This window comes from Lycorma delicatula, chromosome 13 (genome assembly GCF_047948215.1).
Source record: "Lycorma delicatula isolate Av1 chromosome 13, ASM4794821v1, whole genome shotgun sequence".
In the NCBI taxonomy this organism is placed as follows: Eukaryota; Metazoa; Arthropoda; class Insecta; order Hemiptera; family Fulgoridae; genus Lycorma; species Lycorma delicatula.
Genome location: NC_134467.1, coordinates 31,453,237 through 31,479,653, shown reverse-complemented (window position 1 = coordinate 31,479,653; position 26,417 = coordinate 31,453,237). Strand labels below are relative to the sequence as shown.

The 26,417-nt window shown below is 32.9% G+C and overlaps 1 protein-coding gene across 1 annotated transcript in view; it reads right to left on the bottom strand.

The window, feature by feature from the left end:
- Positions 1–26,417, bottom strand: part of LOC142333875 (diuretic hormone receptor-like) — a 635,861-nt gene that overhangs the window by 57,333 nt on the left and 552,111 nt on the right. The window contains exon 9 of the mRNA XM_075381453.1: positions 4,865–4,990. Within this exon, the coding sequence (XP_075237568.1) occupies positions 4,865–4,990 (126 nt within the window). The remainder of the gene's footprint in view (positions 1–4,864; positions 4,991–26,417) is intronic.

The window sequence follows — 26,417 nt, the reverse complement described above, 5'->3', positions numbered from 1 at the left end:
TTAAGTAAATGATTTAGTTTCCGTTTTTAGAGACATTTAATTACCTTTATTTAATCATAAATAAGAGGATTTTTTTTACATTTTTTATTACAAGTAGTACACAGAAACAGCAGTCTTATTAATAAATCAATATTATTTTTAATTTAAGGTGGGTAGAGAAAGAGTACAATAATTCATTTAATTATTATTCTCTCCTTAATATAATTTATTAATTAACGCTTATTCTTCTCTCAATTAACTTCGCTTTTTATAGATAGGGAAAAAAAATCGATAAAACCAATAACAAAAAAAGGGAATTTTTATTTACCGTTTTAATAAAAAAGATAAATTTAAAAAGGGAAAATTATAATAATTAATTTTATTTTATAATAAATTCACCGTATAAGTTTCGAAGCTGATATATGGAAATATGAAATGGAGATTTTTTTAACGTATGAAAAATCCCAGACTGGGATTTGATTCGGACCTCTGGATGAAAGGCCGAGAATATACACCACTCCGATAACGGCAACTTACAAATAAAAAGGGAACTCACTGCGAAATCGTAGACGAAATGATCTAAAATATTTAATATAAATGCTAATTAGATATTTTTTTTTTTTTATGGATTGTACGAAAATTTGAATAACACCAAAAGACGCATTGGTGTTGTGGACAACTCATGACTTCCTTGTACGCCTATTAAATCACATATAAACATTTTAAAAAGTACATATAATTTTATTTCACAATCTCATTTTTTCATATATAGTTTTTTTATCATTGAATTATTATTTATTGTAAAACCGTTTTTAAAATCAGAGGTTAATAATTATTAATAAATCAATATACAGGGTCATTTACGGGAACCGGATGTTTTTAAAATAATCATAAAAAATTTAATATTTATTTAAAAAAAAGTTTTATTGATACTGAAACACTTGTTAAATCAAAGCATTTGTTACTTACACGTGAACGAAAAATTATGTCCGGCAAGTGATGTTCATTTTGGGCAATACATTGTTGGAGTTTTTTACAGGACATGGTTTCTTCAATAACTACCTGCACAAAATAGGCAAGAGAGAAGAGCCAATTTGCAACTACTGCAACGAGATAGATGATGCTGAGCACACCTTTTTTGAGTGCAATAGGTGGGACACACTTAGACATAGTAAGGCACTCACAGGTATAACTCCAGAGACAACAATAGACTACATGCTAAGAAGCGAGTCAAACTGGAATAATTTTGCTAGTTTTGTTAGACAAGTCGTTCTACAGAAATACTCCGATGAGAGAAGACAAGGTGTTGGCTAGAATAGGACTGGGTGGACAGCCTTGCTGGTGAGGTCCAGCATGCTGCGGTGTGTTGGCACTGATGAGCCACCAAGGACTCCACGGGTAACAGTCAGGCAAGAGCACACTGAATACTGAAGGGACCCGGTACCGCGTCGCGGCGAACTGGGTCTGGCGTGGTGTATTAGTATTGCCCTTTTGGGTCCCCAAGGGGCCAATATTGATAAAGAACTCTCAAAAAGAGCTAACCGGTAGGCCGACCTGCCTTGCCGGTATATAGCCGGTAGGTGGGGAGGCCTATTTGAGTTTAAAGACACTCCCCTGGGCGGCGTAATACCAACAACAAGTCGGTCCGGCACAGGGGAGCTGAGAGAAAAAAAAAAAAAAAAAAAAAAAAAAATACATTGTTGGAGCCTTTCACGGTAACCGGCCTCAATTCCTTTGCAGCATGTCTACATCAATCTGGGTGACGTGATGACGAATTGCGATCTTTAGGTCCTCCAAAGTACGCGGTTTATCGCCATACACATGCGATTTCAAAAACCCCCACAGAAAAAAATCACAACTACTCAAGTCGGGGGACCGAGGGGGCCAAGGAATGTCGCCGAATCTGGAAACGATCCGTCCCGGAAACAAGTTTCGGAGAACAGCCATCTTTGCCCTCGCTGTGTGCGCTGTAGCTCCATTCTGCTGGAATAACACATTTTGAAAATCGATACCCCGGTTTCGAAACTCAGGGATGAAAACGTATTCAACATCGCAATGTAACGATCAGCTGTTACAGTTACGGCGGCGTCATTTTCTTCAAAAAAATACGGTCCAATAACACTGACCTTTCCTATTGCACACCAGACTATTGCACACCTTTGGGCTATGAAGTGGCGTGAAGCTGATGCGGGTTTCTTCTGTCCTATACCTGCAATTCTGTTTGTTGACGAAGCCATTCAGATGAAAACGGGCTTCGTCACTCATTAACGATAACAAATTTTCATTTTCTTCAAAAACGGTAAGCATTTGTCGACAAAATTGTAATCTCTGCGTGAAATCGTGCTCGTTTAACTGCTGCACGACGGCTATCTTGTAAGGATGGAAATGCAGGTCTGTATGCAGAATTCGTCTTACCGTACTTGTGCTCATTTGAAGCGCTGCTGAATGCCTCTGAATAGAGCGGCGTGGGCTTCTGACAATGGCTTTCCTTACTCGTTCGATGTTCTCCGGAGTGCTAGCAGTTCGTCGGGGACCCGGTGGTTTTTTCTTCAATATTGAACCGCTTGTTCGAAGGTTGTTTACCCGTCGCAATATTGTGTTACGAGAAGGGACGCTTGCATTACGATGGATATTAAACTGACGGCGGAAATCTCGCTGAACGGCAGTTACGGATTCGTCATTTCGCATAAAACTGTCATACGCGTACAGGCGTTGGTCTAACGTCCACAGCTCCATCTCAACGACTAAAATGTAAATGCTATGAACAAAGAAAACGTCAGACACCAGCCACGTGCCCCTCCCACCACGAACGCCCGAGTACAACCCACTTCAAAAACATCCGGTTCCCGTGAATGATCCTGTATTTAAATTAAAAAAAAAGTTAAAAAACGGAGATGAAATCTGATTCGAACCGATGTTCCTTCCCCTTGTAAAATCCAAATATTTAAAATTTTATTTGGTTATAACTCTGGAACCAATGAAAATAAGTAACACTTATGATAGATCGTTGAAAAGCTCCCAATGAGAGTTTATTACTGCAGTTAAGAAAAAGTCTAAAATCAAAAAAAATTGGATTTTAGACTTTTCTAAAATTTTTCAATTTTTTGATTTTGGGCTTTTTTAGTCCAGTCGATTGCAATATAAAGGAAAGGTACACAACTAGATGTTAACAACTGTCCTAAATCTAAAATTTGAACACCCTACGGCTGATTTTTTTTGAGTTATGCGAGATACATACATAAAATATACGTACAGGCGTCACGCCGAAACTATTCAAAATGAATTCAGGGATGGTAAAATTTGATATTTCCGTTGATATCTGAAAACCAAAATTTTTCACGATCACAATACTTCCTTTACTTTGTACAAGGAAGTAAAAATGTTGTTAATTTTATTTAATTTACCGGCTATAGAGAGTGATTCATGAAAAAATTTAACAAAATTTCACTATACGTTCTATTGGTGAAAATAAAGAGGAAAGTTCATATAAACATTGATTTGGAAACGACATCGTTAGAGAGTATCGGTTGGAGAAAATTTTCTTCCTGATTTCAGTACCTTCAGTAAAATTAAACCAAACTGTAATTCTTTATAGACTAAAATTAAAGAATAAATGTAGAGGCTTTATCATGAAATATGACCTGAAAAATTGAAAATAAAAAAAAATCAGATGTGGATCCCATATGACTTCCTTTTACGACTATTAAATCACATACAAACATTTTAAAAAGTACACAAAACTTTATTTTTCTAACAACTTCTGATTTTTTTATATATGTATATATATTTTTTTTTTTATTGTTATTATTGAATTATTACTCACTGTAAAACCGTTTTTGCAATCACAGGTTAATAATTATTAATAAATCAATATATTTAAGTTAAAAAAAAACAGGAAATTAGTCGGATTCGAACCGATGTATCTTCCTCTTGTAAGATCCAAAAATATCATTAATTAAAATTTTATTTGGCTATAATTTTGGAACCAATACAAATAAGTACCACTTATGACAGACATATCGTTGAAAAGCTCTCAATGAGGACTTCTCACTGCAGTTAAGAAAAAGTCCAAAATCAGACGTTTTTAGGATTTTGGGCTTTTTTTGGATACTTTTGGTTCAGTTGATTTCAATCAAAAGGGGAGGTGTAAAACTAGATGTTACAACAGTCCTAAATCGAAAATCTCAACATTCTACTGCTAATTGCTTTTGGGTTCTGCATACATACGTACAGACGTCACGCCAAAACTAGTCAAAATGGATTTAGGGATGGTCAAACGGATATTTCCGTTGAAATCTGAAAACCGAAATTTTTCGCGATTGTATTATTTATACAAGGAAGTAAAAAATAAGTTCTAGAACTATATTTTTAGTAGGTTTTTGAGAAATCTGGGGATAAAAAAACAATAGGTTGAAGTCAAAAAACATATTATTTTATGTTTGGCATAACAACCCTGTTAACTGAGCAATAAACATATAAGTTTAAAAAATAAAACTTGTAAGGTTTGATTCAAAGTAAAATTATATGATGAAAGTCTACATACAGAAAAAAAAAAAATACAAACGTAAGAATTTTAAATCTTATTAAAAACAAAACATATCAAAATATGATATATTTTAACTAGGTATTAAACAAAACAAATATTTCAATATTATAAAACAAAGGAATGAAATATTTAAAAAATAAAATCCCAACAAACAATAAATTCCAGTTACAAAACAATTAAATAAAATACTGAAAATGTCTTCTACCATAACGGATAAATACTGGAGATTATATAAGTGTTAAAAAGTTCCCAATCCATACTTTTTTTTTAGATTAATTTAAAAATAAGAAAAATTAAAAGTAAAAGTTATTAAAAATTAGAAAAATCTGATTTACTTACCCACATAATCATTGTTAGAAATACAAAGTTAACTAATAAAATAAGAGCAGCTGGTCCTTGATAAATCCAATCGTAAGGATGTGGTGTCATCCATGGACAGTTTCTCAGTGCAAATCCTGATGGTGCCTGCAAAAAAAAAAAAAGAAAGATTTAAAAAAAAATTGAAGTTTATATGTATATACAGGATGTCCTTTAAAGATGAGGCCGAACTCTAGGAAGTGATTCTACTTAATATACTGAAGAAAAAATGTCCGGTGAACATAGATCCAAAAAGGCATATTTTACTGTCTGTCCACCATTTTGTGTTTTCTAACAAAAAAATTCTTTTTCAAGAACGGTTGGAGATTACACAATAAAATTTTGTACTTTATTTTAAATTAGGATTTTTTAATTTTTTTTTGTCTTCAGTCATTTGACTGGTTTGATGCAGCTCTCCAAGATTCCCTATCTAGTGCTAGTCGTATCGTTTCAGTATACCCTCTACATCCTACATCCCTAACAATTTGTTTTACATATTTCAAAAGTGGCCTGCCTACACAATTTTTTCCTTCTACCTGTCCTTCTAATATTAAAGTGACTATTCCAGGATGCCTTAGTATGTGGCCTATAAGTCTGTCTCTTCTTTTAACTGCATTTTTCCAAATACTTCTTTCTTCATCTATTTGCCGCAATACTTCTTTATTTGTCACTTTATCTACCCGTCTGATTTTTAACATTCTCCTATAGCACCGCATTTCAAAAGCTTCTAATCTTTTCTTCTCAGATACTCCGATCGTCCAAGTTTCACTTCCATATAAAGCGACACTCCAAACATACACTTTCAAAAATCTTTTCCTGACATTTAAATTAATTTTTGATGTAAACAAATTATATTTCTTACTGAAGGCTCGTTTAGCTTGTGCTATTCGGTATTTTATATCGCTCCTGCTTCGTCCATCTTTAGTAATTCTACTTCCCAAATAACAAAATTCTTCTACCTCCATAATCTTTTCTCCTCCTATATTCACATTCAGCGGTCCATCTTTGTTATTTCTACTACATTTCATTACTTTTGTTTTGTTCTTCTTTATTTTCATGCGTAGGACTTCATCTATGCCGTTCATTGTTTCTTCTAAATCCTTTTTACTCTCGGCTAGAATTACTATATCATCAGCAAATCGTAGCATCTTTATCTTTTCACCTTGTACTGTTACTCCGAATCTAAAATGTTGTTTAACATCATTAACTGCTAGTTCCATGTAAAGATTAAAAAGTAACGGAGATAGGAAACATCCTTGTCGGACTCCATTTCTTATTACGGCTTCTTTCTTATGTTCTTCAATTGTTACTGTTGCTGTTTGGTTCTTGTACATGTTAGTAATTGTTCTTCTATCTCTATATTTGAACCCTAATTTTTAAAAATGCTGAACATTTTATTCCAGTCTACATTATTGAATGCCTTTTCTAGGTCTATAAACGCCAAGTATGTTGGTTTGTTTTTCATTAATCTTCCTTCTACTATTAAACTGAGGCCTAAAATTGCTTCCCTTGTCCCTATACTTTTCCTGAAACCAAATTGGTTTTTTAATATGTTGACAAATTACAAAGTTGCTGTTGTTTCAATTTTTCAATCTTAAATATCTTAGGAATTATTAGATTTATCATATTGTGTTGTATTATGAAAATTATGAAGCATTTCTTTCTGAACAAAACAACACCTAGTCGTAAAAATCCGACAACAAACAAACGAGTTACTGCAAAAAGTAGACCTACATCGATATGGCAGCCATCTTGTTTTTTATTATTGTGACTCGCTTGATAATTAAATAAAATTTACTGAATAAAATTGCTAAAAATTAGCAATTGTAATCAGAAACCACAATTTTTTTATCACATAAATAAAAAAAAAAAATATATTATAATATATATTTAGCATAACGAGGTGTGTGAGAAAAGTAATGAGACTGACTTTTTACTTACCAAAGTTTTGATTTTTTTAAAATAAAAATATTATCCCCTTCAAAGTAGTTCCCCTTGGGAAGCTATACACAAGCGGAGTCGTTGTTTCCACTCCTGGTAGCAGCGCTGGAAGGCTTCAACTGGTCGGTCACAGTCTTTTGAATGTTCTCCAGAGTTCCAAAATGCGTCCTTTTAAGATATGTTTCAATTTCGGGAAAAGGAAAAAGTCCCAAGGACTCACATCAGATGAATAGGGGAGGTTGAGGAACCGTAGGAATGCGTTTTTAAGGTCAAAAATTCCCTGATGGATATGGCCGTGTGACACGGGGCATTGTCACGATGAAGCATCCGCTTGTCTGCAATTTCCGGTCTCACGTGAATCACTCTTTTCCTGAGCCTTTCAAGAAAACCTATGTAAAACGCTTGGTTGACGGTTTGTCCTGAAGGAACAAATTCTTTACGTACGATACCCCTACTGTCAAAAAAGAAAATCGGCACGGTTTTGATCTTTGATTTGCTCATTGACATTTTTTTGGTCGAGAAGATGACGGAGTGTGCCACTCTTTGCTTTGCCGCTTTGTTTCAGGATCGTACTCAAATATCCAGGATTCATCACCTGTGATCACACGATTGAAGAATTCTTGGTCGTTATCAATCCTTTTAAGAAGATCAACGCACACATTTTCTTCAATTGTCCTGTTCCGTTGTGAGGTTTTTCGGCATCAATTTTGTACATACCTTACGCATGTCCAAATCGTCTGTCGAAATTTGATGTACGGTGAAAGTGTTTGAATTTAACTGTTCACTCATCATCCTTATTGTTAAACGACGGTCTGATCTCACAAGAACTTTCACACGCTCAACATTTTCGTCAGATTTTAAAGTTGAATGTCTACCTGAGCGAGGTTGATCTTCAACGTGTTCTCGGCCTTCCAAAAATGATTTGTGCTGGCGAAAAACTTGTGCTCTTGATAAGCAATGTTCCTCGTAGGCCTGTTTCAACCTTTCAAAGGTCACATTCGCGGATTCCTCAAGCTTAACACAAAATTTGATTGCACAACGTTGCTTTAAATTCCGATGCTCCATGTTCGTAACACACAACTTCACTAACGGCGCTGTCCAAAATAATGTGTTGGCTGAACGGAGTTGAAATTCGTACTGAGCAAGTGGAAGGGATGAACAAACCGGTCTAGCACAGATCGGTAGACACAGCGTTGCCAGATCGCTCGCAGTGTTACCAATCTCATTACTTTTTTCACACACCTCGTATATCGATATATAATTATATAACAAGTATACAATTGACTACCACGAGACATGTAAACGAATCGGGAATTTCCGTTAGTGATCGGTACATTCCGGTGCTATGCTAAAGAGGACCTACACCCAGAAGGCACACATACAAATGTCCTATAGAGTGGGTAGGATATCCATTTAATCAGGTTTTTTATAAATTTATTTCCTATAACATTTTCTTAGATTATCGATGTAATTTTTTTCAAAATCCAAACTTTATTCGGCTGCCGTTTTGGATACAGACATCTTATGAACTTTTAATTTATACCATTTTTCTTGTCTTAAAGAGACCTTTAATATCTTATCACAAAGGGTGTTACCATTCAAAATGTTTGAGTTACAACCCCCAGAACCCTGAAGAAATGGTTGAAATTCTATCTGGTACGGTTTTAAAGTTGTCGGTTTCGATATGTTTGACTCACACTGTATAAGAAAAATATTTATGCTATTAAAATTTAGGATTTGGTGTTTTAAAAAAATAGGAAGTCAAAAGGAATCATATATCTCCAATCATTTGCTAGGAAATAAAATAAAACCATAACAAATTTTTTCATAAAAAATATTTTTATTATAATTTGGAAAGAATAAAACAGAATTTTTCCATCCAAAAGGTCAACTTTGAAATTCGTTTTATATGCTAAAATTAAATTCATATTATAAACTTTTATGTTTATCTCGGTAAATTACCATAAAATAAACAAACGAAGTAATAAAATGTAAAATTAAGTAATTCAAATATTTAAAGAAAATCCAATCAATATAAAAAAAATATAAGTTACTTAATCCCTGATAGAATCAAAAATTACAAAAATGGAATTACAGAGAGAGTACAGTACCTAAATTACAATACGGTTCGTTAAACTATGGTTACTAAACTGTATCTAACAAGTCTGTAAAGGTAATCAGCCCTTACTGTAGTTAAAGATAAGGCATTTATCTATGCTTTTGTACTTTCGTAATTCTACATTAAAGGGAAAACGGGATGTCAAGTTTATCTTAATATATATATATAGTTAGGTAGGGGTTAGTGGTGTTTAACCCTTATAATGTGCTGTAGTAGGGGTAATATCCTGAAAATACAATTCAGGACGGGAGAATGCATCATCCTTTCATAAAACAAGAGAACGCGTAACATTTAAGCTTCGATGTTACAACTATTAGTACTACAAACTATGCTTTACTAAAATGAACAAAGAGAAATAGTAGGGTTGATAAAGAAATAATTAGAGAGGAGGAGAGTAAAAAGAAGATAAATAATTTCAGGATCCATTCGTCACTGTTTGTCATAGCAAAGTGAAACATGTGATCTGGCACATCTGTTACTGATTAATAATTTAGTAATTTGTAAAAGTTCAGGCAATCACATAGAAATAACTAAAGTCAAATGTGAAAAAAAAACAAAAAAAAGAACAACGCTGTATTTGTCACGAATGAAAAAGTTTTTTTTCGAAGAATTCTATCTTGCAAGCTACAACTTTCTTCATTATTACTAATAGTTTCAATTAATTTGAAGATAATTTGATAATATTAAATAAAATATTACGCAATAAAAGGACACACTATTTTTTACCTGTTATCGCGGTAAAGAAAATTCTATGTTAATAGTTAATTCAAGAAATAATTTTATGTAGATTTCATAAGATTATTGCAATGGGTACCATGATTCGACTTTCGGAAAATTTCGACATATCTTCGCGTTTTACATCCCCCAGACCCTAAAACCACCGTCAGCTCAAAAGTTGATATATACATCTATGTATAAAGACCCGGCAATGCTTCGCTATTGCTAGATTTGAGTATATATATATATATATTAAATGAACACGATTGAAATTTTGATAAAACATTAACAAAATTAACATTACGGAACTTACAAAATTTAAGTTTTCCCTTTTACCCCTTTTATCCTTTTCCATTTTTACCTTTCCCCCTTTACTTTTCCCATTTTAATTATTATCATATTCTTTTTCAACTATTTTCCTCTTTTCATTCCTCCATTTCTCCCGTATTCCACTCTTTCCCTTTTCTTCCCCCATTTTCTTTACCTTATTTCCCTTTCCTTCCTTTTCCCAATTATCCTTTTTCCATTTTACCCTTCTTCCTTTTTTCGATTTTTCCCTTTTTCCGTTTTCCCCGCGCGTGAATCAGCCCAGTAGTTCTTTAGTCTATAGCGGACACACATATGGGAAACATTGAAGTGGAATCGTAAAATATTTAGTATAGCATGTGTTGCTTTTATGTCCAACAAATAACGCTGTTTTAAAAAAAAAGAATGTTTTTACCTGTCACAGGTGTGACATCTTAGGTATATAAAAACATACGCGTTTTCGAATGTATTAATACTGAGTTTTAATATATATATATTAAAAATAAAATAAAATAAGTTAATAAATAAAAAAAAAAAAAAAAAACAAAGAAAAAGAAGTTGCATTTTCTTTTCAAAAGAAAGAAATAGAAATAATATCGATATGCAGCATGCATATTGGATATTTCTACATCAAGATCTAGGAAATTAAATGTGGTGACTGAATTTCTATTGAGTCTTCTTTATGGGTGGGGAATATTGTAAAGAAAATTCAACAAAATAAATCAGAGCAAACATATTGAAGAAAACGATTGGTAAAGAAAAGCAAAGAGTGGGTAGTCCAAGAAAATAAAAAAAATATGAAGATTAAGAATGAAGTAAGAAAAATTAAAAAAGAAGAGGAGGGAGGAAGAAAGAAGTAAAAGAAAATGGAGAAGAGATAAAAAAATAAACTACAGTAATAAGAAGAGATATGATAGAGAAAAGGACGGATACGTACGGGTCAAAAGAAAGAAAGAGATAAGACAATATGATGAACAAGAAGAAATAAGGATAGGAAATATTGAGAAGGGAAAAAGGAATAAATAGGACAAGATGAATAAAAGGACATCATAGAGTTACTAGAGTAAAAAACTCTTTCCTTATCTTATGTACTGCATCGTACTTTGATCAGAAAAGTAATATCATTCGTAGAAATGTCGACAACAGTTTGATTATAGCATTTTTCACCAAAGAAAAAGTTTATTTTTGTAGAAAGAACTTGATGGAAAAAACTGATCCTTATATACAGAGTGTATCCATAAAGTTCTTCCGGAACTTTCATAAACTATTCTACCCGTAAAAATAAAAGTTCATATAAACATATGTTCTAAAGTGCTTTGCTTGCGAGTTACTGCTAGTGAAATATTTCGCTCGGATCGGATGAAACAAGGTCGTACTAAAAATTTAAATACCTTAATTAAGAGACGCCTTAATTAAGTGTCGCTTTATATGGAAGTGAAACTTGGACGATCGGAGTATCTGAGAAGAAAAGATTAGAAGCTTTTGAAATATGGTGCTATAGCAGAATGTTAAAAATCAGATGAGTGGATAAAGTGACAAATGAAGAGGTGTTGCGGCAAATAGATGAAGAAAGAAGCATTTGCAAAAATATAGCTAAACGAAGAGACAGACTTAGGTAGAAGGAAAAAATTGTGTAGGCAGGCCACGTTTGTAATATGTAAAACAAATTGTTAGGGATGTAGGATGTAAGAGGTATACCCTACGACTAGCACTAGATAAGGAATCTTGGAGAGCTGCATCAAACCAGTCAAATGACTGAAAACAAAAAAAAAAAAATTAAGTAATTACTGAATTTTTTTTTTGTTGAAAAATTGAATAAAATACCCACAAGCGTGTGTGTAATAGCTTTTGAGAAATCTGGAATGAAAACCAGTAAATTAGGGTGAAAAACCCTGTTGATGTACTTGATGTACAGTAACATTGTAAAATGGGTAATCCTACCCTACTAAACGACATCAGGTGTATACTTCTTATATTATTGTATATCGATATATCGCACACACATCGATATATATACAAAAATATATATTAATAATATATTTTTACTTCCTTGTACGAAGTACAAGAAGTATTGTAATCGCGAAAAATTTCGGTTTTCAGATTTCATCGGAAATATCCATTTTGACTTGTTTCGACGTGACGTCTATACGTATGTATCACTCATAAATCAAAAACGATTAGCGGTAGAATGTTGAAATTTTGGATTTAGTACTGTTGTAATATCTAGTTGTGAATCTCCCCTTTTGATTGCAATCGACTTGACCAAAAATGTCCAAAAAAGCGTAACATCCAAAAAAATTTGACTTTGGACTTTTTGTTAACTGCATTAAGAAGCCCTCATTGAAAGCTTTTCAACGATATATCACTTTTTTTTTGTCTTCAGTCATTTGACTGGTTTGATGCAGCTCTCCAAGATTCCCTATCTAGTGCTATTCGTTTCATTTCAGTATACCCTCTACATCCTACATCCCCAACAATTTGTTTTACATACTCCAAACGTGGCCTGCCTACACAATTTTTCCCTTCTACCTGTCCTTCCAATATTAAAGCGACTATTCCAGGATGCCTTAGTATGTGGCCTATAAGTCTCTCTTCTTTTAACTATATTTTTCCAAATGCTTCTTTCTTCATCTATTTGCCGCAATACCTCTTCATTTGTCACTTTATCCACCCATCTGATTTTTAACATTCTCCTATAGCACCGCATTTCAAAAGCTTCTAATCTTTTCTTCTCAGATACTCCGATTGTCCAAGTTTCACTTCCATATAAAGCGACACTCCAAACATACACTTTCAAAAATCTTTTCCTGACATTTAAATTAATTTTTGATGTAAACAAATTATATTTCTTACTGAAGGCTCGTTTAGCTTGTGCTATTCGGCATTTTATATCGCTCCTGCTTCGTCCATCTTTAGTAATTCTACTTCCCAAATAACAAAATTCTTCTACCTCCATAATCTTTTCTCCTCCTATTTTCACATTCAGCGATCCATCTTTGTTATTTCTACTACATTTCATTACTTTTGTTTTGTTCTTGTTTATTTTCATGCTATAGTTCTTGCGTAGGACTTCATCTATGCCGTTCATTGTTTCTTCTAAATCCTTTTTACTCTCGGCTAGAATTACTATATCATCAGCAAATCGTAGCATCTTTATCTTTTCACCTTGTACTGTTACTCCGAATCTAAATTGTTCTTTAACATCATTAACTGTTAGTTCCATGTAAAGATTAAAAAGTAACGGAGATAGGGAACATCCTTGTCGGACTCCCTTTCTTATTAGGGCTTCTTTCTTATGTTCTTCAATTGTTATTGTTGCTGTTTGGTTCCTGTACATGTTAGCAATTGTTCTTCTATCTCTGTATTTGAACCCTAATTTTTTTAAAATGCTTAACATTTTATTCCAGTCTACGTTATCAAAAGCCTTTTCTAGGTCTATAAACGCCAAGTATGTTGGTTTGTTTTTCTTTAATCTTCCTTCTACTATTAATCTGAGGCCTAAAATTGCTTCCCTTGTCCCTATACTTTTCCTGAAACCAAATTGGTCTTCTCCTAACACTTCTTCCACTCTCCTCTCAATTCTTCTGTATAAAATTCTAGTTAAGATTTTTGATGCATGACTAGTTAAACTAATTGTTCTGTTTTCAATATATCACAAGTGGTATTTATTTGTATTGATTCCAGAACTATAGCCAAATAATATTTTAATTAATGAAATATTTGGTCTTACAACAGGAAGACAAATCGGTTCGAATCAGATTTCATCTCCGTTTTTTTAATTTAAATATATTGATATATTAATAATTATTAATCTCTGATTGCAAAAACGGTTTTACAGTAAGTAATAATTCAATAATAACAATTTTAAAAAAATCAGACTGGACGAAAAGTTTCTATAAAAGTCCAAAATTAAAAGAAAAATTGGATTTTGGACTTTTTTTTAACTGTAATAATAATAAGCCTTCATTGAGAGCTTTTCAACGATATATCATAATAGGTATTTATTTTTATCGGTTCCAGAGTTATAGCCAAATAAAACTTTAATTAATGAAATATTTGGATCTACAAGAGGAAGGCACATCGGTTCAAATCAGAGTTTATCTCTTTTTTTTTGATTTAAATATATTGATTTATTAATAATTATTAACCTCTGATTGTAAAAAAAATTACAGTAAATAGTAATTCAATAGTAACAATAAAAAAAAAATCAGAAGTTATTAGTGAAATAAAATTTTATGTACTTTTCAAAATGTGTTTATGTAATTTAATAGACGTATAAGGAAGTCATGTGATAATTTTTCTTCATAAGTAATGAACTATAACCAAAAATGATACACCGGAATGTACCGATTGCTAACGGAAAATCCCGATCTGTTTGTATCCGATCACGAGGCTGTAGTATGAATTTTTCAGTGGTATACCGACACGTATATTGACTTTAAACCGGCAGGTATTTTTGTTGGACACATACAACATCATCAGCTTTATAAAGCTTGTTATGGTTCCCGGTAGAATGCCACACAGTTGTTGGTACTAAATGGCATTTTGTTCGTTAGTCGGAAAATTATAAACTTTATGTAAAACGTCGGAGGTGAAATTAAACAGCTCATACGATAAACGGGCCAGAAGTCAGAGACCTCTCGGGCTCGAGGTCAGAGATTCTCAACCTTTTTAGGTCTACGATCCCCAAAATGTAAAAAAACTAGTATAATAAATATTTCGCGACCCGCAACCCCAAACTAATGAAATTTAGTTAAAACTATTTTTTATTTAAAAAAATTTTTTTTTTTTCTCCTGGCGAAAAACGCTTCGGCGTTATTATCGTCAGAACACGATGTATGTGTTGTAAAAAAACAAATTTAAAAATTAATAAAAACGCCCGGAAAACAAAACATGAAATATAAATACAAAAACAATAGAATAAAAAAATGAAAACATACAGTAGAAATTTAAAAACAAAATCAAAATAAACTAAAATATTAAAAATAAAGTCAAAACAAAAAAACTTAAACTAAATATTAAAACAAAAAACTACTAAAAATAAATCGAAAAACAGTATTAAAAAGTTTGTTGAATATTAGCACTGGAGAAATAAAAACACCCGGTCTAAAACTTCTTATTATTGTCCATGATTTAACGAAAATTCCTGGGGAAATTTAAATTTACGATGCAAAGCCGCACAACGCAAATAATCCACAAGAATGTGGCGCACAGTCAAACGGCACTTGGATCGTACACATATCGATGCATTTTTTGATGACATAAGGTGCCCATGAGTAGTTCTCGCATGCTTTATCCGCAATCGGCAGAGGACGCCTTTCTCACGACGAATTTTCCTGTTGGAGAAATTCCATGGCAACACAGTATCTTTGACATGTCGAAGTTTGTTATCTACCTTGGCAATCTTGCTCTCTCGCACGAAGTGAATGTTTGACATGGTTAAGAAAGTCGGGTGTAGTAACACGAGTAGTGAAGGATGGTTGACTACATGCGTCTTTTGCACCAAAATCTGGACTTTTATTACCCGGAATCCCCACTTGGCTACGGATCCAGCAGAAACTCATTTGTGTATTGCGATGGTTCAACTCGGCGATTGCATTGTAGATTTTTCTGATCGTGACTTGGTAATGTCATGCAAGACACTAAGATGGGACCGGGATGGGGTGTGGGGTTTGTCCCCGACTCCTGCGCGGACCGAAATGAGGTTATAATTACGTTTACCTTGTTAGGTGACCTAAATTGGTCAACTTATTTGGGTGTAGATCTGAATTTCTATGTTGCGTAATACATAATTTTGACTGGTATGAGTGTAGCACTGATTTAAGTTAACTCGTTCGTTTTCTGAGGCATTCACGGTCACGAACGGTGCTGTCAAATCTGGACTACGGGTGGGGTTTGCGCTTCCGCGGTTTCGGTTAGTTAGTTTGAGGGAATCATGTTAGGTTGGATATGAAGATGTCCGTTTTAGGCCTATGTGAAGCCGAAATTTGATTTGTATTTTACTGATGCAAATGTCTACCGAGGCATTTACATCGGTGGCATCCCGACCGAGGCCTAACTGATGACTGTGAGATGTAATCAGTTAGAGGGTCTAAAGACGATCCACGGTAAAGCCCCTCAAGGTTTGGATCGGAGGGGTAACATCACAAAGTGTCTTCCTCCTACGGGGATGGAATATGGGGGTCAGGGTAGGAAGTTCTTTAATATTTTTTTTTAATTTTCTGATCCCTAAATTGGAAAATTTTGTTTATTGACAAAGCCTGTAAGAAAAAAACGTGTCTTATCGCTAAAAATGATTGTTTTTTCTCGAAAACTCGTTATCAACTAGCTATATTATTGTTTTTATAATTTCTACGCGTTGTTTCAAGTGTATAGTATTCCATAATTTAACTTCATTGTTTTCTGATAACGGCAAATAAAAATCTCTATTCTGGTTTCATCGAGAAAAAAATATCAGTTCATTTGGGGACATTTTTTATAATAGCAATTTAGGAAATGCATCCACTTTCATGTTTTTTTGTTTTTTTGTCTTCAGTCATTTGACTGGTTTGATGCAGCTCTCCAAGATTCCCTATCTAGTGCTAGTCGTTTCATTTCAGTATACCCTCTACATCCTACATCCCTAACAATTTGTTTTACATATTCCAAACGTGGCCTGCCTACACAATTTTTTCCTTCTACCTGTCCTTCCAATATTAAAGCGACTATTCCAGGATGCCTTAGTATGTGGCCTATAAGTCTGTCTCTTCTTTTAACTATATTTTTCCAATTGCTTCTTTCTTCATCTATTTGCCGCAATACCTCTTCATTTGTCACTTTATCCACCCATCTGATTTTTAACATTCTCCTTTAGCACCACGTTTCAAAAGCTTCTAACCTTTATTTCACAGATACTCCGATCGTCCAAGTTTCACTTCCATATAAAGCGACACTCCAAACATATACTTTCAAAAATCTTTTCCTGACATTTAAATTAATTTTTGATGTAAACAAATTATATTTCTTACTGAAGGCTCGTTTACCTTGTGCTATTCAGCATTTTATATCGCTCCTGCTTCGTCCATCTTTAGTAATTCTACCTCCCAAATAACAAAATTCTTCTACCTCCATAATCTTTTCTCCTCCTATTTTCACATTCGGTGGTCCATCTTTGTTATTTCTACTAGATGTCATTACTTTTTTTTTGTTCTTGTTTATTTTCATGCGGTAGTTCTTGCGTAGGATTTCATCCGTGCCGTTCATTGTTTCTTCTAAATCCTTTTTACTCTCGGCTAGAATTACTATATCATCAGCAAATCGTAGCATCTTTATCTTTTCACCTTGTGTTGTTACTCCGAATCTAAATTGTTCTTTAACATCATTAACTGCTAGTTCCATGTAAAGATTAAAGTTAGCAATTGTTCTTCTATCTCTGTATTTGAACCCTAATTTTTTTAAAATGCAGAACATTTTATTCCAGTCTACGTTATCGAATGTCTTTTCTAGGTCTATAAACGCCAAGTATGTCGGTTTTTTTTTCTTTAATCTTCCTTCTACTATTAATCTGAGGCCTAAAATTGCTTCTCTTGTCCCTATACTTTTCCTGAAACCAAATTGGTCTTCACTTTCATGTAACATTCGGAAATTATTCTGCGCTAATATTTCTCTTAGATTATTTTAATTTAATATTGTTTAAAATATAATATTTAAAAACATCGATTTATATAAATATTCATGCGTAGCATGAATATTAATAATGAATCTCAAATTATTATAAAACGAGATATAACTAATGTTTTTTATATTTTATATTATAAGATTAAAGTAGAATCCTTTGTATTTTCTATCCAACCATCACACAGCAAGAACGTATTTCAAAACTTAAAGATAATATTTACTGTTTATGTTTTAATACTCTATATCAAACTGTAACAATGCAGAATTTAATTTTGAATTCTGTACAACAATAAACTTGTATTTAGTCTTCATTAAGTATGGCAATCAGACTTACAAATACTATACAATGTAGTATTGTATAGGTTTGGTAGACGCTTACTTATATAGCCGCAGAAATAATCAGCTTTTCGCATGAAAGTTGATGTAACGTTACTAAGGAAAATGAGGGGTAAGTAAAATTAAGTAGTTTGGTGTATATATATATAAAAGTGTGTGCGAGAGCGTGCGTGTGTAAATTTGACAAAACAAGGTTGGTTACGTCTATTTATAACCAGTTCCTTTTTGATTCATTCAATCCTTGAATAAATACCCTGATTTAAATAAATTTTTACCCCATCTTCTTTCTTATCGTACATTATGCCTTAAGCAATACAAAAATACACACAAACAAACTTTCTTTTCATTAATATCTTTTATTAAACAAATTTTCTGTTATTATTTAATTCTTAACTTTATCAAAAAAAACAATCCTATAAATATTTTCCATTAAAGATGTTTCAAGAAAAATTAAATTTCATTTAAAAACAACAAAAATAAAATAATCATTAAAGAAGATAATATAATAATTTTTATTTTTAATGTTATAAAGAAAAAAAGAGTGTTTGAATTTTTGTCGGAATTTTTGTAGACGGACAGACAGACAGACAGAAGGACAGACGGACGGACGGACAGACAGACAGACAGAGAGAGAGAGAGAGAGAGTGTGTGTGTGTGTGTGTGTGTGTGTGTGTGTGTGCGTGAGAGAGAGGGAGACAGACAGACAGACGGACGGGCGGACGGAGACAGACAGAGGGACAGACAAACAGACAGAGAGAGAGTGAGAGAGATAGAGTGTGTGTGAGAGAGAGAGAGATCGAGAGAGAGAGAGAGAGTGAGTGTGAGAGAGAGAGCTTGAGTGAGTGAGTGCGAGGAATTGGTGGTTTCTGAGATTCTATGTATATACCTGTACTAGAAATTCTACATTTTTTTAAAAACATGATTAAGTACAAAGATGTAGAGAAACCTGAACGAAATTCTGTTTTTTCTGGTAATTGATGTTTTTCCAAATCAGTTTTAAATTTTTTTAAAAATAATTTTCGTAAATTTTTTGTTATTACTTAACAGGTTTTAATATTAACCTCTGTTAAATTTAATTTTTATATTTTTAAAACGCAGTATTTTTAATTCAAACATTAAAATTTATATCTTATAACTTACCAAAATTTTATTGTAAACAAGATTACACATTAAACATTTATACAGCAATAAAAAAAAATCGTTTAAAATGAAAACTAATAAATTCCATAACAATCGTTAAAATATCGACGAACTATATAAATGTATAGATGAAAACATGTTGCTCATAGGATGTCCTTTTAAATGTTAAATGTAAAAAAAAAAATTTAAATTCCTAGATTTTATTGGGTTTTTAATATCTTTATATAAATCGAATATTTATTATACATAAGCAATGCTGATGTTTTATCGTACTTACGAGCATAAATATGTGTATATATGTGCGGGCGTGCGTGTTTGTTTTACGTGAAATGACGTTGGTAATTAAATTCATATTAGTAATAAATCTCACAGTAAGCAAGTTTGCTTTTAATCAACGTACAGTTAAATGAAATAAATTTATCAACGTTTCAGGAATATACGTAAAATATATTATTATTTCCTTAAATTTATATTTTAATTACATTAACATTTTGAAAATTCCTAGAATGGATTATTAATTAAATTAATATAAAAAAAGAATTAAAAAAATGGTATCACTGAAATTTCCCAAAATTTGTAAGATGTATTTGTACGTGTATTGTTTTCTACGCTTCAAGTATTACGGCACGGGCCGCTATCTGAAGCCATGGGAGGGGGGGGTAATACGGCTATCCTTTTTTGAACAAACAGTGAAAGGTGAACATTAAATAAACATGCTCTGTAATAATTTTGTTCCACAGCTTTTTGAAAAAGGGTTTCCATTAGAAAACGAACGGTTCATGCAGGATGGAACCAGACCATACACAGGTAATGTTGTTTTAGCCTTTTTGGATAAAACGAAAATGTCATTTCAAACCAAAACGCAAATGTTATTTCCTAGACCTCGAACAGTTCTGATTTAAATCCGTGTGATTATTTTCCTTGGAGATTTCTAAAGGAAAAGATTCTCCCTAAACATCCTCATACAGAGATGGAACTGTAAGTGATGATCACTGACGCGTGAAACGAGATAACCGAAGATATATGTCTTCGAGTTGTTAACAACATAGGACTTCGTATTGAAGAAGTTGTTAGACGTGATGGAGGTCATATTGAACATGTGATAAGCAGAACATAATCTAAAAGAATAGAGTAAATACATTGTATTTTACTTTTCTGTATTGTGATTCATATAAATTAAAAAAAAAAAAAACAAATGTTGGATCTATTTGTGCTCAACTTTTTATATTCAATAAAAAAAATATGAAAAAATCCCTTTCGGCACGGTGAAAGGCGGAGGTAGATTTCACTGGTGCTAAGTAGGGGATAAAAAAGATTTCCATCTTAAAGTTAAGAAAAACTTTAAATTTACTCAATACGACAATGGTTGCATGTGATAAAAGCTTTCACATGTTTAACATACGACAAGCCCCATCTTCTTACAGTTACAGGAACATTTTTGTCATCCCTTGCCGTAAGGGTTGGTGATATCAAAAATTATTTCAGACCAAAGTTTTAGGTAATGTTTAGAGGACTAACGACCACTTTAAACCGATTCGATAATGTACTTAAGGGAAGTATGATTTTTTTTTTGTCTCCGAAACTCCATTTTTTCGACCCCCTGGGCCAATGGTTGGTGATATCAAGATATTTACGTAGATAAGTTTTTAACCATTATCCAAAGAATAGTAGGAAGTTTTAACGAATACGATATTTGAGATCTCATTTCATACCAAAACATAAAGTACTGACTCACGAAGTTCATTGATACCAAATTGGGCCACCAGCGCTGTCATCGTATTATAACAAATGAATACATTTACTGGTGTGGAACGTGCTCGCTGGATTTTTTGATTCCGGGATTTGTAATCAGCAACTGTAGTTCAACGTAATTTTTTAAAGAGTACAGTAAGGAGTCTCCTAATAAGCACACAATTTAACCCACCGGCTTGGTCTAGTGGTTAACACGTCTTCCTAAATCACCTGATTTGGAAGCCGAGAGTTCCAGCGTTCAAGTCCTAGTAAAATCAGTTATTTTTACACGGATTTGAATACTAGTTCGTGGATACCGGTGTTCTTTGTTGGTTATCTCTTTTCTTTTTTTTTCCTGTTTAGCCACCGGTAACTACCGTTTAGATAATACTTCAGAGGATGAATGAGGATGATATGTATAAGTGTGAATGAAGTGTAATCTTGTACATTCTCAGTTCGACCATACCTGAGATGTGTGGTTAATTGAAACCCAACCACCAAAGAATACCGGTATCCACGATCTAGTATTCAAATTAGTGTAAAAATAGCTGCCTTTACTAGGACTTGAACGCTGGAACTCTCGACTTCCAAATCAGCTGATTTGGGAAGACGCGTTCACAACTAGACCAACCCGGTGGGTGTTCTTTGTTGGTTGGGTTTCAATTAACTGCACATCTCAAGAATGCTCGAACTGAGAATGTACAAGACTATACTTTATTTACACTCATACATATCATCCTCTGAACTATTATGTGAACGGTAATTACCGGAGGCTAACAGGAAAAAGAAAAAAAGAAGGCATACAATTTGCTTTTGGCACCAACCCTTCGTTCTTCCAGATAGACGGTCCGTTCTTTTTTCAGGAGGCAATCGTAAATGGTATCGTTTATGTAGACATGCTTAACAATTCTCTAATTTCTTAGTCAGACGATGATGATCAAGATAGACGCTATTACTATCACCAAGATGTAGAATCACCTTACTATCGCCTACAAGTCCTAGATTTTCTTGATACTCGATTCTCAGATCGGTGGATGTGAAAACCTCCTGCATGGCCAACTCGCTCCCCAGATTTGATCCACCTAAATTTTGACATGGATATGTCTTATGGCTGGTGTCTTAGAAAAAATTTGTGTGTAACACCGAGCGGTACCATGACTCATTATGAGTTTCAGAGGCTTGGTATAGTGGTGTTCATAGTGGGAATAGAAGTGGGCGGCATTCAGTACGCGCTGCGCTGTAGATATGCGCAGCGCGCAATCCCTCTTATTCTTTCGTATAAAACAATTAGGTTGGTATAGCGCCACCAATGTGTAAAACTTGAATAAATAACGATTATCAAATAATTTTAATAAGAAATATCAATTAAAGTTAAACTTTATTATACAAATAGAGTCAAATCAAATCAATAATATTTTTATCGCTTATCTTTTCTTCTGCAACTCAAAACTTCTGTTTTATTATAGGATATTTTAATCTAAAACTATGGCCCGTAAATCGAAAGCTGAGTTGGTGCGGGAGTCCCGCAAACGTAAGCGAGATAATGTTCTACGCAGCAGCGAGGAGTTCCAGCAGTTTCTTCGAGATACACCATCCAGAGCAAATGTTACAGACGACGAAAGGTTTGACGAATTTCTTCGATTGCGTACTTTTAATACAATATTAACGCGAAATTCGACGCGTATCGTCGTATTTTCTCGATATATCGACCTACTCGAAACGAAAGCGTATGTTTCGTACTTCAGTACGCACCGTCCTCTTTTGTCTACGACTGCGCCCTCTACTAACTCGATCGATGTGATGTAATGAATTGTAATCTAGGTGATGAATTATTGCTTGTAAAATATGTATATTATGATTGTAATACATTTTAATGTATATATGTGCATAATTTAATCAAATAAAAAATATTATCGAATATATAAGTTTAAATTTGTGTAATTTGTACTTCAGACCTTAATCAACATTAGACATATCCATGTCCGATGTGCCTCTGTAAAGCTGAGACACTTTTATTTTCTTCTGGGGTTTCATTAAAGATCGGGTACTTACCTTTGCCGGCAGATCGTAAACTTATGACACCGAATTTACGCCGCTGCTGTAGAAGTAACGTGCGACTTGTTATCTACAGTCTGGAATGAAATCGACTTCAGGTGGGATGTATGTCGTATTACAAATAGAAGTCAAAAGTGAATGTTGGGTGAAAAACTTGATGTGTTTTTCTGTGAAATAGGACATCAACCGAATCTATATTATATCAGTAAATTTTTTTATTATTTTAATGTTTTGAAGTCCTTTTTCAAACATCTGACTTTAAATACAGTAAAATTTCAAATATAAAAACGTTAATTTGCTCAAAGGTGTCAACTAGGATCTAAAATATTTACTAATAGTTATGTTTTCTTTTTTTTTATTTATACTTTCAATAATGCATATTTATTAAGGTAAAAACTATTGAAAATATAATATATATATATTTGTTCTTTTTTGTGTAATTTTTATCTGGCCAGTGTTTATATTCTTTTATTTGATTAATGATTGAGTTCCCGAGTACGAAGCATGCGATCAATGTCTAGTGTTTTACAATACTTCAGAATTTTTATATTTGCTTATTACTTTATAGAAATTGTTCTTTCATTTTTATTACCGGAAGTAGTGAAAATGTAAATTTATTCTGAAAAAATATCGTTTTATAATTTTTTTTAAATTTTAAATTCTACTCGAAAACATTCAGTTGGTATGAAATTCACTCGGTATTTGTTTTTTTCAATATTCTTTATTTGTTTAAGTTTATAAATAATGAATTTTGTAATATTTGATGAAAAATATCTCTGCTTCAGTTGATATAAAATTCTTTTTTTCTCTCGTATGTTACCTTAGTATTTTAAATTAACTTTATTTTTCTTTCAAAGGAATTCTTTGTTAATTTTTGTGTGTATATATATATATATACACACACAAATATTTAAAAGGAAAATTAAAGAAAAAAAAAACCGACATACATGGCATTTATAAACTTAGAAAAGGTATTTGATAACGTAAACTGGAATAAAAAGTTAAGCATTTAAAAAAATTTAGGGTTTAAGTATATAGATAGAAGAACAATTGCTAACATTTACAGGAACGAAACTACAACAGTAATAATCGAAGAGCATAAAAAAGAAGCATTAATAAAACAGGGAGTCCGACAAGGTTGTTCGCTATCCTCATTACTTTTTAATCTTTACATTGGCCAGCCTCCGTGGCGCGAGTGGTAGCGTCTTGGCCTTTCATCCAGAGGTCCCAGGTTCGAATCTCGGTCAGGCATGGAATTTTCACACGCTATAAAATTGTCATTCAACTCATCCTGTGATATAATACGGTAACGGTGATATCGGAGGTTAAAAAAAATCTTTACGTAGAACTAGCTGTTAGTGATGTTAAAAGAACTATTTAAATCCGGAGTAACAGTGGAAGATGAAAAGATCAAGATGGTACGATTTGCTGATATAGTAATTTTAGTTGAGAGTAAAAAAGATTTAGAAGAAACAATGAATGGCATGGATGAAATCCTGCGCAAAAACCACAGCATGAAAATAAACAAGAATAAAATAATAAAGTAATGAAATGTCGTAGAAATAATGTAGATGGATCACTGAATATAAAATTAAGAAGAGAAAAGATTATGGTGGTAGAAGAATTTTGTTATTTGGGAAGTAGAATTACTAAAGATGGACGAAGTAGGAGCGATGTAAAATACCGAATAGCATCGGCGAAACGAGCTTTCAGTCACAAATATAATTTTTTAAATTAAAAATTAATTTAAACATAAGGAAATAATTTTTGAAAGTGTATGTTTGGAGCGTCGCTTTATATGGAAGTGAAACTTGGACGATCGGAGTATCTGAGAAGAAAAGATTAGAAGCTTTTGAAATGCGGTGCTATAGGAGAATGTTAAAAATCAGACGGGTGGATAAAGTGACAAATGAAGAGGTATTGCGGCAAATAGATGAAGAAAGAAGTATTTGGAAAAATACAGTTAAAAGAAGAGACTATAAGTCTGTCTCTTCTTTTAACTGTATTGTTTGGTTTGAAGAAAGAAGCAATTGGAAAATATAGTTAAAAGAAGAGGCAGACTTATAGGCCACATACTAAGGCATCCTGGAATAGTCGCTCGATAGTCCTGGAAACTTGGACGATCGGAGTACCTGAGAAGAAAAGATTAGAAGCTTTTGAAATGCGGTGCTATAAGAAAATGTTAAAAATCAGATTACTCGATAAAGTGACAAACGAAGAGGTGTTGTGTCAAATTGATGAATAAAGAAGCATTTGGAAAAATATAGTTAAAAAAAGAGACAGACTTACGGGCTACATATTAAGGCATCCTGGAATAGTCGCTTTTATATTTAAGAGCCAGGCAGAAGGAAAAAATTGTGTAGGCAGGCAACGTTTGGAATATGTAAAATAATGTTTTGTTTTCCAGTTATGGCTGGAAAGATTCCCGTACTAAAAATTAAATAAAACCTAACTAAAACTTAATAAAAAAAATTACTGAGCTAAAATATTAGCTTTATATACAATCTTACATAAAACATTTTGAGGTAATTGAATTCCAGAAGAAATCTTTATTAATGTCAAAGAACATTGTTATATAACCTAAATAATTTGAAGTTGACAAATCGTGTTTTTCTTTTTTAAGTTGGACAAAAATTTACTTTAATAGATTGATTGTTAATCTATTATACAGAGTGATTGTTTTAAAACGCAACACAATTTAAAAAAAACTTATGTACACTATTTAATATAATTTATATATATAAAAATGAATGTCTGTCTGTCTGTATATCTCTTATGCTTTACTAAACCGTTCACCCGATTGCGATGAAACTTTGGTGAGTTGTGCGCACTCCCGCAAAGGTTTCTGAATTAATTTGGGCCCGCTAGGTTGCGCTGGGGTCTAGATATTTAAAAAAATTTTATTTATGGTCCGATTTGGCTCATATTCAGAATACGTGTTACTTACATGGAAAGAAACATCTCTGCACCCGAAGCAAAAATGGACCCGCTAGATGGCGCTGGGGTTGAGATATTTGGAGAAAATTGCATTTATTTGGATCATATTTAGAATATATATTAGTTACGTGGAAATAAATATTTTTACAAAAAATGGACCCGCTAGATGGCGCTGGAGTTGACATATTTAAAAAAATTGTATTTATGGACTGATCTGGCTCATATTCAGAATACATATTAGTTATGCGAAAACTATACCCGCTAGGTGGCGCCGGTTTCGAGATATTTACGAAACAAATAAAGAAATATACAGACTTTCTTCTTCTATAGATATAAAAGGCAATATTCGTAGTGTGTCCGCTATAGACTAAAAAACTACTTGACCGATTTACGCTACTGGTCCGATTTAAAAGGAAAGAGGAGAAATAATAAAAAAGAGAAGGAAAAACAGTAATAAGGGAAAAGGTAAAAAGAGAAAAAAGTTGAAAGGGAAGAAGGGAAATAGGGAAAAAGAGATAAAGTGAAAGGTTAAATTTTATGAAGTTCCGTAATGTTAATCTTTTTAATGTTTTACCAAACTTTCAATTTCATTTAATA